Here is an 11,599-nt window from a genome sequence, read left to right as displayed (position 1 = left end):
TCATAATACATTGAGGCATGGAATTATAGGACAATAATGCATGATTTTTCATGCCTGAAAAACACTCTGAAGTCAAGCAGTAGCATTGAAGCGCAACTGGAAAATTTTACATCCAGTCAAGAATTAAACCAATAGTACATTTAATTTTGTATTTGCTAGGTAATTGAAAGTATGAGTATCTTCAACTTTCTTTTTGTTTCTATTCTAAAACAATTTAGTCAGAAATTGATTAAGGAAAGGGTAAACAAATAAATTGTTTCCATTAGTGAACTCATAATAACCTTTTGAGTAGGAGTGGGAAATAGTATTAAAATTTATCCTAGGAAGGGTGACCAACCATAATGACTACAAAGCCTAATTCAGAAGAGTGAGATGCCTATTGGGTTGTGTTCCCAGGCTGGCAGCCTCACTGTCTGGATTGTTAAAACACAAAATTCAACTGAGTACATTTTGAAGATCTTATTGGCTTTATTCAGTGAGTCATGAATGGGCAGCATTCAATCTAGCAGATAGAAAGGAGCTCTGAGGAACTGTACAAATGAAAGACTTTTATAGGCAGAAGAGTGCAGGAACGAGGAAGTTATTCTTCATTAGGAGTTAGTCAAAAAACGGATTGGTTATTGCAAGGTTACTTTTCCTAAAGAGGATAGAGGGTTTTATCAGGCAGCTTGCCTAACTAGTGCTGATCAGGAGATTCCTGATTGGCTAGTTTAAGTTCCCATTTCTGGGAGAGACAAAACTGTAATTAAGTTAAGTTTGGTGACCCAGAGATTAGCATAAACAACTCCATTGTCTAAAACAATGCGCCCATTGTCTTATTTTTAACAGGATGTTTGAGTGAGTCCAGGGGCTGTGCAAGACTGACCCAATTCTTGCAGAAGAGGTTATGACTAGAGTTGACTCACATGGGGATTCAGCTTAAAAACTTTAGGAATTCTGGAAACCCAAGGACATTTTGTGTGTTGCCCTTGACACTGTAATGCTTATTTGCAAGTGGGTGGAGCTTTCTCTGGGATTTTTAGGGGCATGACCACGATGAGAGAGGAACTCCCTGAAGTAGCAGCGTACTCTACTGTTAAGGAAACTTGCCGAGAAAGACAAGTAAGATGGCATAAAATTGTCAGTTGGACTTCAGGTATTTGCTTATGCATATTTTGGAAACCCCAAATTGGGGCACTTTTCCTGACAAGCAGAACAATACTTGTTGGGGTAATGGGTCAGAATATTTGAAATCAAGAATGACTCAGAAAATATAGGCTAAAGTACTACTATAATTATAAGCTATGCCCTAAATGTATCCAAAGGCCTTTGAATGATAAATAGTAAATGTTATTCATATTAGCATTTATATTGCTATATTACAAATAAATGTTAGTTTGTGCATATTTAAATAAATGTTATAAGTGAATTTTGCCTGCATTAATTGAGAATATGTTGGAGCACATAACCCAACTAAAGTTTTTCCTTCTAGTTTACTTTGAAAGGAATGTGATGTTAGTTCTGGGGCATTGATGTTTTACAATGCCTGATCAAGACAAAAAAGTGAAGACCACAGAAAAATCAACCGATAAAAAACAACAAGGAATCATCACCAGGTAACTCCCTTCTGAGTCTTTGCTAATTATTATCTCAGGCAGTGGCCAGCAACCAGATTTAATGGCTTTTTGAGAAATAGAGTAGATCCTTGACAACTGCTGCTCTGGGGTACAGTGTTTACTGAAATGTTTGTGCATTTCTAGAGTTCTACAGAAACATTTAGCATGTATATGTTTCAGTCTATAAAAGCAGGCCTCCAAGTAGCAGTGTTCTATGTTACTAGTGGGTAACATGACTAGTTCACCTGGAGTCTTCTGTTGGTTGACACTGTGTTATTCTTTTTTTTTTTTTTAACATCTTTATTGGAGTATAATTGCTTTACAATGTCATGTTAGTTTCTGCTGTATAACAAAGTGAATCAGCTATATGTATACACATATCCCCATATCCCCTTGTGTTATTCTTTCTCCTAGGGACTATTCAGATCTTAAAAGACTTCTGTGCCTTTTGAACGTTCAGTCAAGCAAACAACAGGTAGTGTTTTCAAAGAATGTGCGTCTATTAACGACAGAGAAATCACATGTTTCCCAAGGGATCCATTTAACATCATGTGAACGATAAGTCTATTTTTCTTTGTTCTTTCTTATGTTTTGTCTTTCTTCTAGCTGTTTCTTTCATACCTGTCAGGTTCAGGATGCAAGACTCTGTATCCACAGCCTTTTCATTCTTTTGCTCTCATGCCTGGGGCCCGCTTTATCCTCTGTTCAGTGCCATGTGTCCTAATCAGCAAAAGCATTTCAGTATAGAAACAGAGCTCTCTTCATTTGAATGCCCAATGTTTGAAACCGCAGAGCTCTAGGGAAGTTGATTTCTCCAAAACACTGTTCATCACCTTTCCCTTCGTCTCTGCTTCCCCACTTCTGAGGCTGCCGACTTGCTACAGCACCACTTTTGATGCTTGCTGCAAATTATATCTCACCAAAAACAGGGGAAAGGAAGGAGTGAGTTTTGGCTATTTTTACAATAGAATTTTTTTTTTTAATAGACAGAGAAAGAATGGTACTGCTGCTTGAATTTATCTCTAAATGTTTCTTTTTGGTTTAGCTTCTGTCAGACTTTAGAGAGTCAGGAGATTAGAGGCTATCCATGGAGGTTTAGGGAATAACACAGAAATGCTAATAATAATGAAGACAGCTTATTTAGCACAGTAAATTAGTAAATGGCAGGGATGGGATTTGAACCCTGGGAGCCAGACTCCAAAGTCAACTGTGGTATACTTGTTAAGTAAATTTGTTTATGAGCTCATGTGGTAATACAGCCCTACTGGCTTTTGTTATATCCACTAAACCTACCAGAGAACTACAGCACTTACAACTTTTTTTTTATTGAAGTATAGTTGATTTACAATATTATATTAGTTTCAGTGGTACAACATAACGATTAAATCTTTTTAAGATTATACTCCATTTATAGTTATTGTAAAATATTGACTATGTTCCCTGTGCTGTACAATATATCCTTGTAGCTTATTTATTTTATACATAGTAGTTTGTACCTCTTAATCCCCTACCCCTATATCACCCCTCCTCACTTCCCTTTCCCCTCTGGTAACCACTAGTTTATTCTCTGTGAGTCTGTTTCTGTTTTGTTTGTTTGTTAAACAAACGAATATACATTCGTTTGTTTATTTTTAAGATTCCGCATATAAGTGATAACATACAGGATTTGTCTTTCTCTGATTTATTTCACTAAGGTTAATAATTTCTAGGTCCAACCATATTGTTGCAAATGGCAATATTTCATTCTCTTTTATAGCTGAGTGAATTCCATTGTGTGTGTGTGTGTGTGTGTGTGTGTGTGTGTGATATATACGTGTGATATGTATATCATCTACATAAATCTGTTGATGGGCATTTAGGTTGCTTCCATATTATGGCTATTGTAAATAATACTGCTATGAACATTAGGGTGCACGTAACTTTTCAAATTAGTGTTTTTGTTTTCCTTGGATATATACCCAGGAGTGGAATTACTGGATCATATGGTAGTTCTATCTTTAGTTTTTTGAGGAACCTCCATACTGTTTTCCATAGTGGCTGCACCTGTTTACATTCGCACCAGCAGTGTTCCCTTTTCTCCACATCCTTGCCAACATTTGTTACATGTTGTCTTTGTGATGAGAGCCATTCTGATGGGTGTGAGGTGATATCTCATTGTGGTTTTGATTTGCATTTCCCTGATGATTAGCAAGGTTGAGCATCTTTTCATGTCCCTGTTGTCCATCTGTATGTCTTCTTTGCAAAAATGTCTATTCAGGTCTTCTGCCCATTTTTTAATCAGATTGTTTGTTTTTTTGATATTGAGTTGTATTAGCTATTTATATATTTTAGGTATTAACCCCTTACTGGTCATCATCATTTGTGAATATTTTCTCCCATTCAGTAGGTTGTCTTTTCATTATGTTGATGGTTTCTTTGCTATACAAAAGCTTTTAAGTTTAATTATATCCCATTTGTTTAGTTTTGCTTTTGTTTCCTTTGCTTTAGGAGACAGAACCAAAAAAATATTGCTACAGGTTATGTCAAGGAATGTTTTCTTCCAGGAGTTTTATGGTTTCCAGTCTTACATTTGGGTCTTTGATCCATTTTGAGTTTGTTTTTGTATATAGTGTGAGAAAATGTTCTAATTTCATTCTTTTACATGTACCTGTTCAGTTTTCCCAGCACCACTTATTGAAGAGACTGTCTTTTCCCCATTGTATATTCTTGCCTCCTTTGTCATAGATTAATTGACCATAAGTTTGTGGGTTCTTTTCTGGGCTCTTGATCTATGTGTCTTTTTTGGTGCCAATACCATACTGTTTTGATCACTTGTAGCTTTGTAGTACAGTTTGAAGTCAAGGAGTTTGATCCCTCCAGCTTTGTTCTTTTTTCTCAAGATTGCTTTGGCTATCCAGGGTCTTTTGTAGTTCCATAAAAATTTTAGGATTATTTGTCCTAGCTCTGTGAAAAATATCATAGGTGTTTTGATAGGGATTCCACTAACTCTGTAGATTGCTTGGGTAGTATGGACATTTTAATGATATTAATTCTTACAATCCACAAACACAGGATATCGTTCCATTTCTTTGGTGTCTTCAATTTCCTTCATCAGTGTCATATAGTTGTTGTTTTTTTTTAACATCTTTATTAGAGTATAATTGCTTTACAATGGTGTGTCAGTCTCTGCTCCATAACAAAGTGAATCAGCCATACACATACATATGTCCCCACATCTCCCCCCTCCCGCATCTCCCCCACTCCCACCCTCCCCATCCCACCCCTCCAGGTGGTCACAAAGCACCGAGCTGATCTCCCTGTGCTATGCGGCTGCTTCCCACCAGCTATCTATTTTACGTTTGGTAGTGTAAATATGTCCATGCCACTCTCTCACTTTGTCCCAACTTACCCTTCCCCCTCCTCGTGTCAATGTCATATAGTTTTTAGAGTATAAGTCTTTTACCTCCTCAGTTAAGTTTATTTCTATGTATTTTATTCTTTTGGATGCAATTATAAATGGGATTGTTTTCTTGCTTTCTCTTTCTGATAGTTCATTATTAGTGTATGGAAAAGCAACATTTTTTGTATATTAATCTTGTATCTTGCAGCTTTACTGAATTCATTTATTAGTTCTAATAGTTTTTGGTTGGAGACTATAGGGTTTTATGTATATAGTATCATGTTATCTGAAACTACTGACAGTTTTACTTCTTCCCTTCCAATTGGGATGCCTTTTATTTCTTTTTCTTGTTTGATTGCTGTGGCTAGAACTTCTAATACTGTGTTAAATGCATGTGAGGAGAGTGGACATCTTTGTCTTTTTTGTGATTTTAGAGGAAAAGCTTTCAGCTTTTCACCATTGAGTATGATGTTAGGTGTGGGTTTGTCATATATGATCCTTATTATGTTGAGATGTGTTCCCTATACCAACTTTGATGAGAGTTTTTATCATGAATGGATGTTGAATTTTGTCAGATGCTTTTTCTGAGTCTATTGAGGTGATCATGTGATTTTTATCCTTCCTTTTGTTAATGGTGTGTATCACATTAGTTTATTTGTATATATCCTTGTGACCCTGGAATAAATCCCAGTTGATCATGGTGTATGACCCTTTTATGTATTATTGAATTTGGTTTGCTAGTGTTTTGTTGAGAATTTTTGCATTTATGTTCATCAGAAATATTGGCCTGTAAGTTCTTTTTTTGTAGTGTCTCTGTCTGGTTTTGGAATCAGAATAATGATGGCCTTGTAAAATGAATTTGGGAGTGTTCCCTCCTCTTCAATCTTTGGTAGTAGATTGAAAAGGATAGGCATTAGCTCTTCTTCGAAAGTTTGGTAGAATTCCCTCGTGAACCTGTTTGGTCCTGGACTTTTGTTGGCAGAGAATTGTTTAAACTTCTAATTCAGTTTCACTACTAGTGTTCTGTATGTTCAGGTTGTCAATTTCCTCCTCATTGGTCTTAGAAGATTGTATATTTCTAGAAATATATCCATTTCTTCTAGGTCTTCCAGTTTGTTTGCATATAACTGTTTGAAGTATTCTCTTTAGATTTTTTGTATCTCTTTGATATTGGTTGTTATTTCTCCTCTTTCACTTCTTATTTTGTTTATTTGAATCCTCTCTCTTTTTTTCTTGATGAGTCTGGCTAAAGGCTTATCAATTTTATCTTTTCAAAAAAAAAAGCAGCATTGGATTCATTGATGTTTTGTATTGTTTTTTGGTCACTATTTTATTTATTTTCTCTCTGATCTTTATTATTTCCTTCCTTCTGCTGACTTTGGGCCTTGTTTCTTCTTCTTTTTCTGATTCCTATAGATGAATGGTTAGGTAGTTTATCTGAGTTTTTCTTGTTTCTTGATATAGGCCTGTATCACTATAAACTTCCCTCTTCAAACTGCTTTTGCTGTATCCTATATAGATTTTGGAAAATTGTGTTTTTATTTTCATTTGTCTCAAGGTATTTTCTAATTTCCTCTGATTTTTTTTTTTTTTTTTTTTTGCAGTATGTGGGCCTCTCACTGTTGTGGCCTCTGCCGTTGCGGAGCACAGGCTCCGGACACGCAGACTCAGCGGCCATGGCTCATGGGCCTAGCTGCTCCACGGCATGTGGGATCTTCCCGGACCGAGGCACGAACCCACGTCCCCTGCATTGGCAGGTGGACTCTCAACCACTGCGCCACCAGGGAAGCCCTGATTTTTTTTTTTTAAGTGACCCAGTGACTTTTTTAGTAACATGTTGTTTACTCTCCAGTGTTCATTTTTCTATTTTTCTTCCTGTAATTGATATCTAGTTTCAAACCATTGTGGTTAGAAAAAATGCTTGATATAATTTCTGTCCTCTTCAATTCATTGAGACTTGTTTTGTGGCTGAGCATGTGATCTATCCTGGAGAATGTCCCATGTGTAGTTGAAAATAACATATATTCTACTGTTTTTGGATGAAATGTCCTTTATATATCTATTAAGTCCAACTGATCTAATGTGTGATTAAGACCACTGTTTCCTTATTGATTTTCTCTCTGGATGATCTGTCCATTGATGTAAGTGGGGTGTTAAAGTCCCCACTGTACAGTAATACAGTCCCTTACTGTTACTGTATTATTGTTAACTTCTCCTTTTATGTCTGTTAGTATTTGCTTTATATATTTATGTGCATCTATAATAGGTGCATGTGTGTTAACGAATTTTTATCCATTTCTTGTATTGATCCCTTTATCATAATGCTCTTCTTTGTCTTTTGTTGTAGACTTCGTTTTAAAGTCTACTCTGTCTGATGTTAGTGTTGCTACACCAGCTTTCTTGTCATTTCAATTTTCATGAAATATTTTTTTCCATCCCTTCACTTTCAGTCTGTTGGTGTCTGTAGCTCTGAAGTGCATTTCTTCATTAAGCAGCATATAGATGGGTCTTGTTTTTTTATCCTGTCAGTCACCGTATGTCTTTTGGTTGGGGCACTTAGTCCATTGACTTTTAAAGTGATTATTGATAGGTGTGTACTTATTGCCATTTTGTTCATTGTTTGCTGGTTGTTTTGGTAGTTCTTCTCTGTTCTTCTTTTTGTTTCTTTCCCTATGGTTTGATGATTTTCTTTAGTAGTATATTTATGTTACTTTCTCTCTTGTTTTTGTGTACCTATTGTAGGTTTTTGATTTGTGGTTACCATGGGGTTTATATATATGTTGACTTATAACTATATCTACTTGTTTTAAACTGATAATTATTTAAGTTGAAACATATTCTAAAAGATCTACATTTTTTACTCCCCTCCCTCATGTTATGTCTTTTTGATGTCATCTTCATGTTTATCCCTTAACAGTTTGTTGTAGTTATAGTTGATTATACAACTTTTTTCAAATCTTTCTACTAGCTTATTTAAGTGGTTGATCCACAGCCTATACCATATATTTGCCTTTACTAGTGGAATTTTTTTCTTTCCTCTAAATTCTTACTTCTTGTTGTAGCCTTTTCTTTGCCAGTTAAAGAATACCCTTTAACGCTTCTTGTAGGGTCATTTTAGTACTGATGAACTCTGTTAATTTTTGCTTGTCTGAAAAGCTCTTTATCTCTCCTTCAATCATGAATAATAACCTTGCTGGGTAGAGTATCCTAGGTTTTAGATTTTTCTACTTTCAGCTCTTTAAATATATCTGCCACTCCCTCCTGGCCTGCAAAGTTTCTGCAGAAAAATCAGCTGATAGCATTATGGGAGTTCCCTTGTATGTGACTGTATTTTTCTCTTGCTGCCTTTTGAATTCTCTCTTTCTCTTGAACTTTTGTCATTTTAATTACGATATGCGATTTAATACGATTTAAATATGATACCCTTGGTGTGGGTCTCTTTGGGTTCATCTTGTTTGGGACCCTCTGTGCTTCTCATACCTGAATATCTGTTCTTTCTAAAGGTTTGGGAAGTTTTCAGCCAGAATTTTATCAAATACATTTTTGACCCCTGTCTCTCGCTCTTCTCCTTCTGGAATCTCTATAATGAGCATGTTAGTATGCTTGATGTTTGTCCTAGAGGTCCCTTATTCAGTTGTCACTTTTTAAATTTGCTTTACTTTTTGCTGTTCTGATTGAGTGGTTTCTATCTTCCAGATCACTTATACATTCCTGTGTATTGTCTAGTCTGCGGTTTATTACTTGTATTGTGTTTTTCATTTCAGGTATTGTAGTCTTCAGCTTTGACTGGTTCTGTTTTATATTTTCTAGGTTTTTTGTTAAAATACTCACTGTGTTCATCTATTCTTTACCCACGTTCAGTTAGCATTCTCATTAATAATGCTTTGAACTCTTTACCTGGTAAAAATTATTTATCTCTGTTTCATTAGTTGTGTTTTTTTCAGGTTTTTTTTTTCTTCTTCTTTCATTTGGAACAAATTCCTCTGTCTTCTTATTTTGCTTAACTTTCTCTGTCTCTGTGCAATTACATGAAACAGGTACCTAATCTGGTCTTGAAGTCATGTCCTTGTGTGGGAGCATACCTATGCAGTCTGTGTGTGCCCAGTGGCTTTGGTGGGAGAGCTGGATCTGACGTGAGCCCGAGGTCATGTCTTCCCCCAGAGTGTGCTGGCAGCTCTCACTATGGTTGGAGGTGGGGCTGGAGACAGAGGGGATAGAGCCAGAGCCAGGTGTGAGCCAGGGCTTCTCCTGTACTTAGTGGCCATCACTGCTCTATCAGGGGCAAGGTGGGGCCCGAGTTGCTGGAGCAGAAGCCCTGAGGGTTGGGTCTAAGTTAGACCCACCGCCTCTGTGAAAGCCAGTAAAGGCCACCCTCACTCTGTTTGGATGCTGTGCTGGGTCCAAGCTGGCTCTGTCCCCCTCCAAGTGTGAACCCTCCTCAGCTCTGGCGGCCTTCACTCTAGTGGGGGACTGTGCTGGATCTAGAGGGGCCAGAGCAGGCATGCAGCATGGGCTGGGGTGTGCGCTGGGGTGGTCGTGGGAAACCAACCAGAGCCACAGGCAGTTTCAGTCTGCTTCCTCTGCCTTGTTCCCATGAGTAATCAAGCGTGTGAATGCTCTTCATGGGCAGAGTCTTTGTTTCTTACAGCCCTCCTGTAAGTCCCACTGGTTTTCAAATCAGCTAAGGGGACTCATCTTTCCAGTGTCGGCCCCCAGGTCTGGGGTTCCCAATATGTGGTTCGAACCCCTCACTCCCTAGGGAGGATCTCTGAACCCGTGATATTATCCTCCTCTTCTGTGTCTCCTCCCAGGGGCACAGGTTGACCCCATCACTTCTCCTCCAGTTGAGGCACAGAGAAGTTAAATGGCTTTCTCGAGATCATACAGCCAACTAATGGTAGGTACAGATCTAACCAAATACTCCATCTTTGCAATGTGTGCCTCTAACCACTGAGATATCTTTTAAATGACTTGGGAAGTTAAATTCAAAAAATAGCTGGATAAGCATTGATTTGAAGAAAACATGGCCTTAAAATATTTTTCTCCTCTTCCTTCTTCTCTGTTTTTAAGCCTATAACCCCAGAAACTCTTTTCTTCTCATCTGTCTATTTCAGCATCACTTACTCTTTGTCCATCTCCACACGGCTAAAACAGTCTTCCTGGCCCACTGCTCACTGATAGTCATGAGTGGGTGCCACACATCAAGTTCACTGTTTCTTAGTAAAGGAAGCACAGTGACTCAGCATACAGATTTGGTTGTATCAATAGTTTCCATTCTTTCTCACTGTACATCCTAAGATGTAACCGGAATGTCAAGTATTTCTACTTTTTGCTTTTTCTCAAATTTGTCCTTCTCCCAAGTTTCTTTTCTATAAAATCTTACCTATTTCCAGGGCTAAGATCTAATGATAGCACCTCCATAAAAAAGCTTTCCTTTATCTTCCATTCCAGAAGTGATCCCTTTCTTCCCAAAGTACCTTCTTTCAACATTATAGCATTATTTTTTTCTGTGCTTTGGAAAGACTTGTCTACATTTCTAATTTCCTGAGAGATTATACGTTTCCAGCTTTGACTTTTGCTTCCGGTTCACCGTATCCTCTATTCGGTGAGCTCTTGATCAGTTTTCACCAAATTGAATTGTAACTTAAAAATTAGATGACCTCATGGATACGTATAACCACCTGGCTAGTGTAAAAGAGACACCAGTGGTGGGTTTGGGCTCTGCTTGTCCAGTTTTGAAGTCCATGATCACTGGATCTGTTGTGCCTTCTCTCAACACCACTCCCTTGCTAACACCTGACAGACTTAAAGTAAATTTAAGAGTTTTGCCACCTTTAACCAATTTTAGAATTTGCATTCTGTTGTCTGACAAGTTCACGTGGCATATCTTTTTGTAAAATATTTCATACGTTCAAAAATGCATTTTTGTAATGCTTGAATTATTCAGAAAGTGCATAGTTCTAAGAAAAAAATGAAAATAACTGCTCATTTATATAAATGTCTTGAGGGTAACAAAATTCATTCTTAATTCTGTTTATAAAACTTTCATGCATTTATGATTTTGAAATAATAAATGTTATTCTAAACACCCTATTCTCCTTTCTGTAAAATAATGCGGAGACATTTATAGGAGAAGAAAGATATTGGAGAGGATAAATCAAGAATTTGTTTATATCTTGATTGCTCCAGAAAGAGAGTAAGGTGGCTTATGAAGATATGTAAAGTACTCAGATTATCATAAAAGAAAAGCAAGGTTTGGGAACAAAGTAGACTCAGAGTCCAGAGGAAATGACCATCAAAATATGCAAGTTGGCCACACATTAGGCTCTAAGATCTTTAGCAGTCAGTTTGAAAAGGGAAGCCTGGGGATTAAGGCCCACTCACCTGAATTTCTGTTCTAACAAGACCTGACCTGTCACTTGCAAATGAACCAAGATGGCTAATTAAGCAGTTGCAGAGGGAAGTGTACTTTGTGGGTTTGGGCAGAGAATTACAAGAACTGGATGTCCTTCATCTGAATTTCTAATGAGCCAAGCCCTTCCTCATTGTTGCGTCTGTTCCCCTGTTCTACTTTCGCTCTCTTCCCGTTTGCTCTGTGAGCCTCTGCGTACCTTGCTTCACCATC

The 11,599-nt window shown here is 37.4% G+C and overlaps 1 protein-coding gene across 1 annotated transcript in view; it reads left to right on the top strand.

The window, feature by feature from the left end:
• Positions 1–1,092: 1,092 nt before the first annotated feature.
• The window catches only part of NEK10 (NIMA related kinase 10), a gene marked incomplete at its 3' end in the record, with an annotated part of 277,172 nt that continues 266,665 nt past the window's right edge, over positions 1,093–11,599 (top strand). Inside the window, exons 1-3 of the mRNA XM_082664201.1 lie at positions 1,093–1,135; positions 1,472–1,595; positions 2,010–2,070. Of these exons, the coding sequence (XP_082520327.1) occupies positions 1,522–1,595; positions 2,010–2,070 (135 nt within the window). The 5' untranslated portion in view covers positions 1,093–1,135; positions 1,472–1,521. The remainder of the gene's footprint in view (positions 1,136–1,471; positions 1,596–2,009; positions 2,071–11,599) is intronic.

Source organism: Grampus griseus (assembly GCF_964374135.1).
Source record: "Grampus griseus genome assembly, chromosome: 10".
NCBI lineage: Eukaryota > Metazoa > Chordata > Mammalia > Artiodactyla > Delphinidae > Grampus > Grampus griseus.
This window is presented reverse-complemented; position numbering and strand designations above follow the sequence as displayed.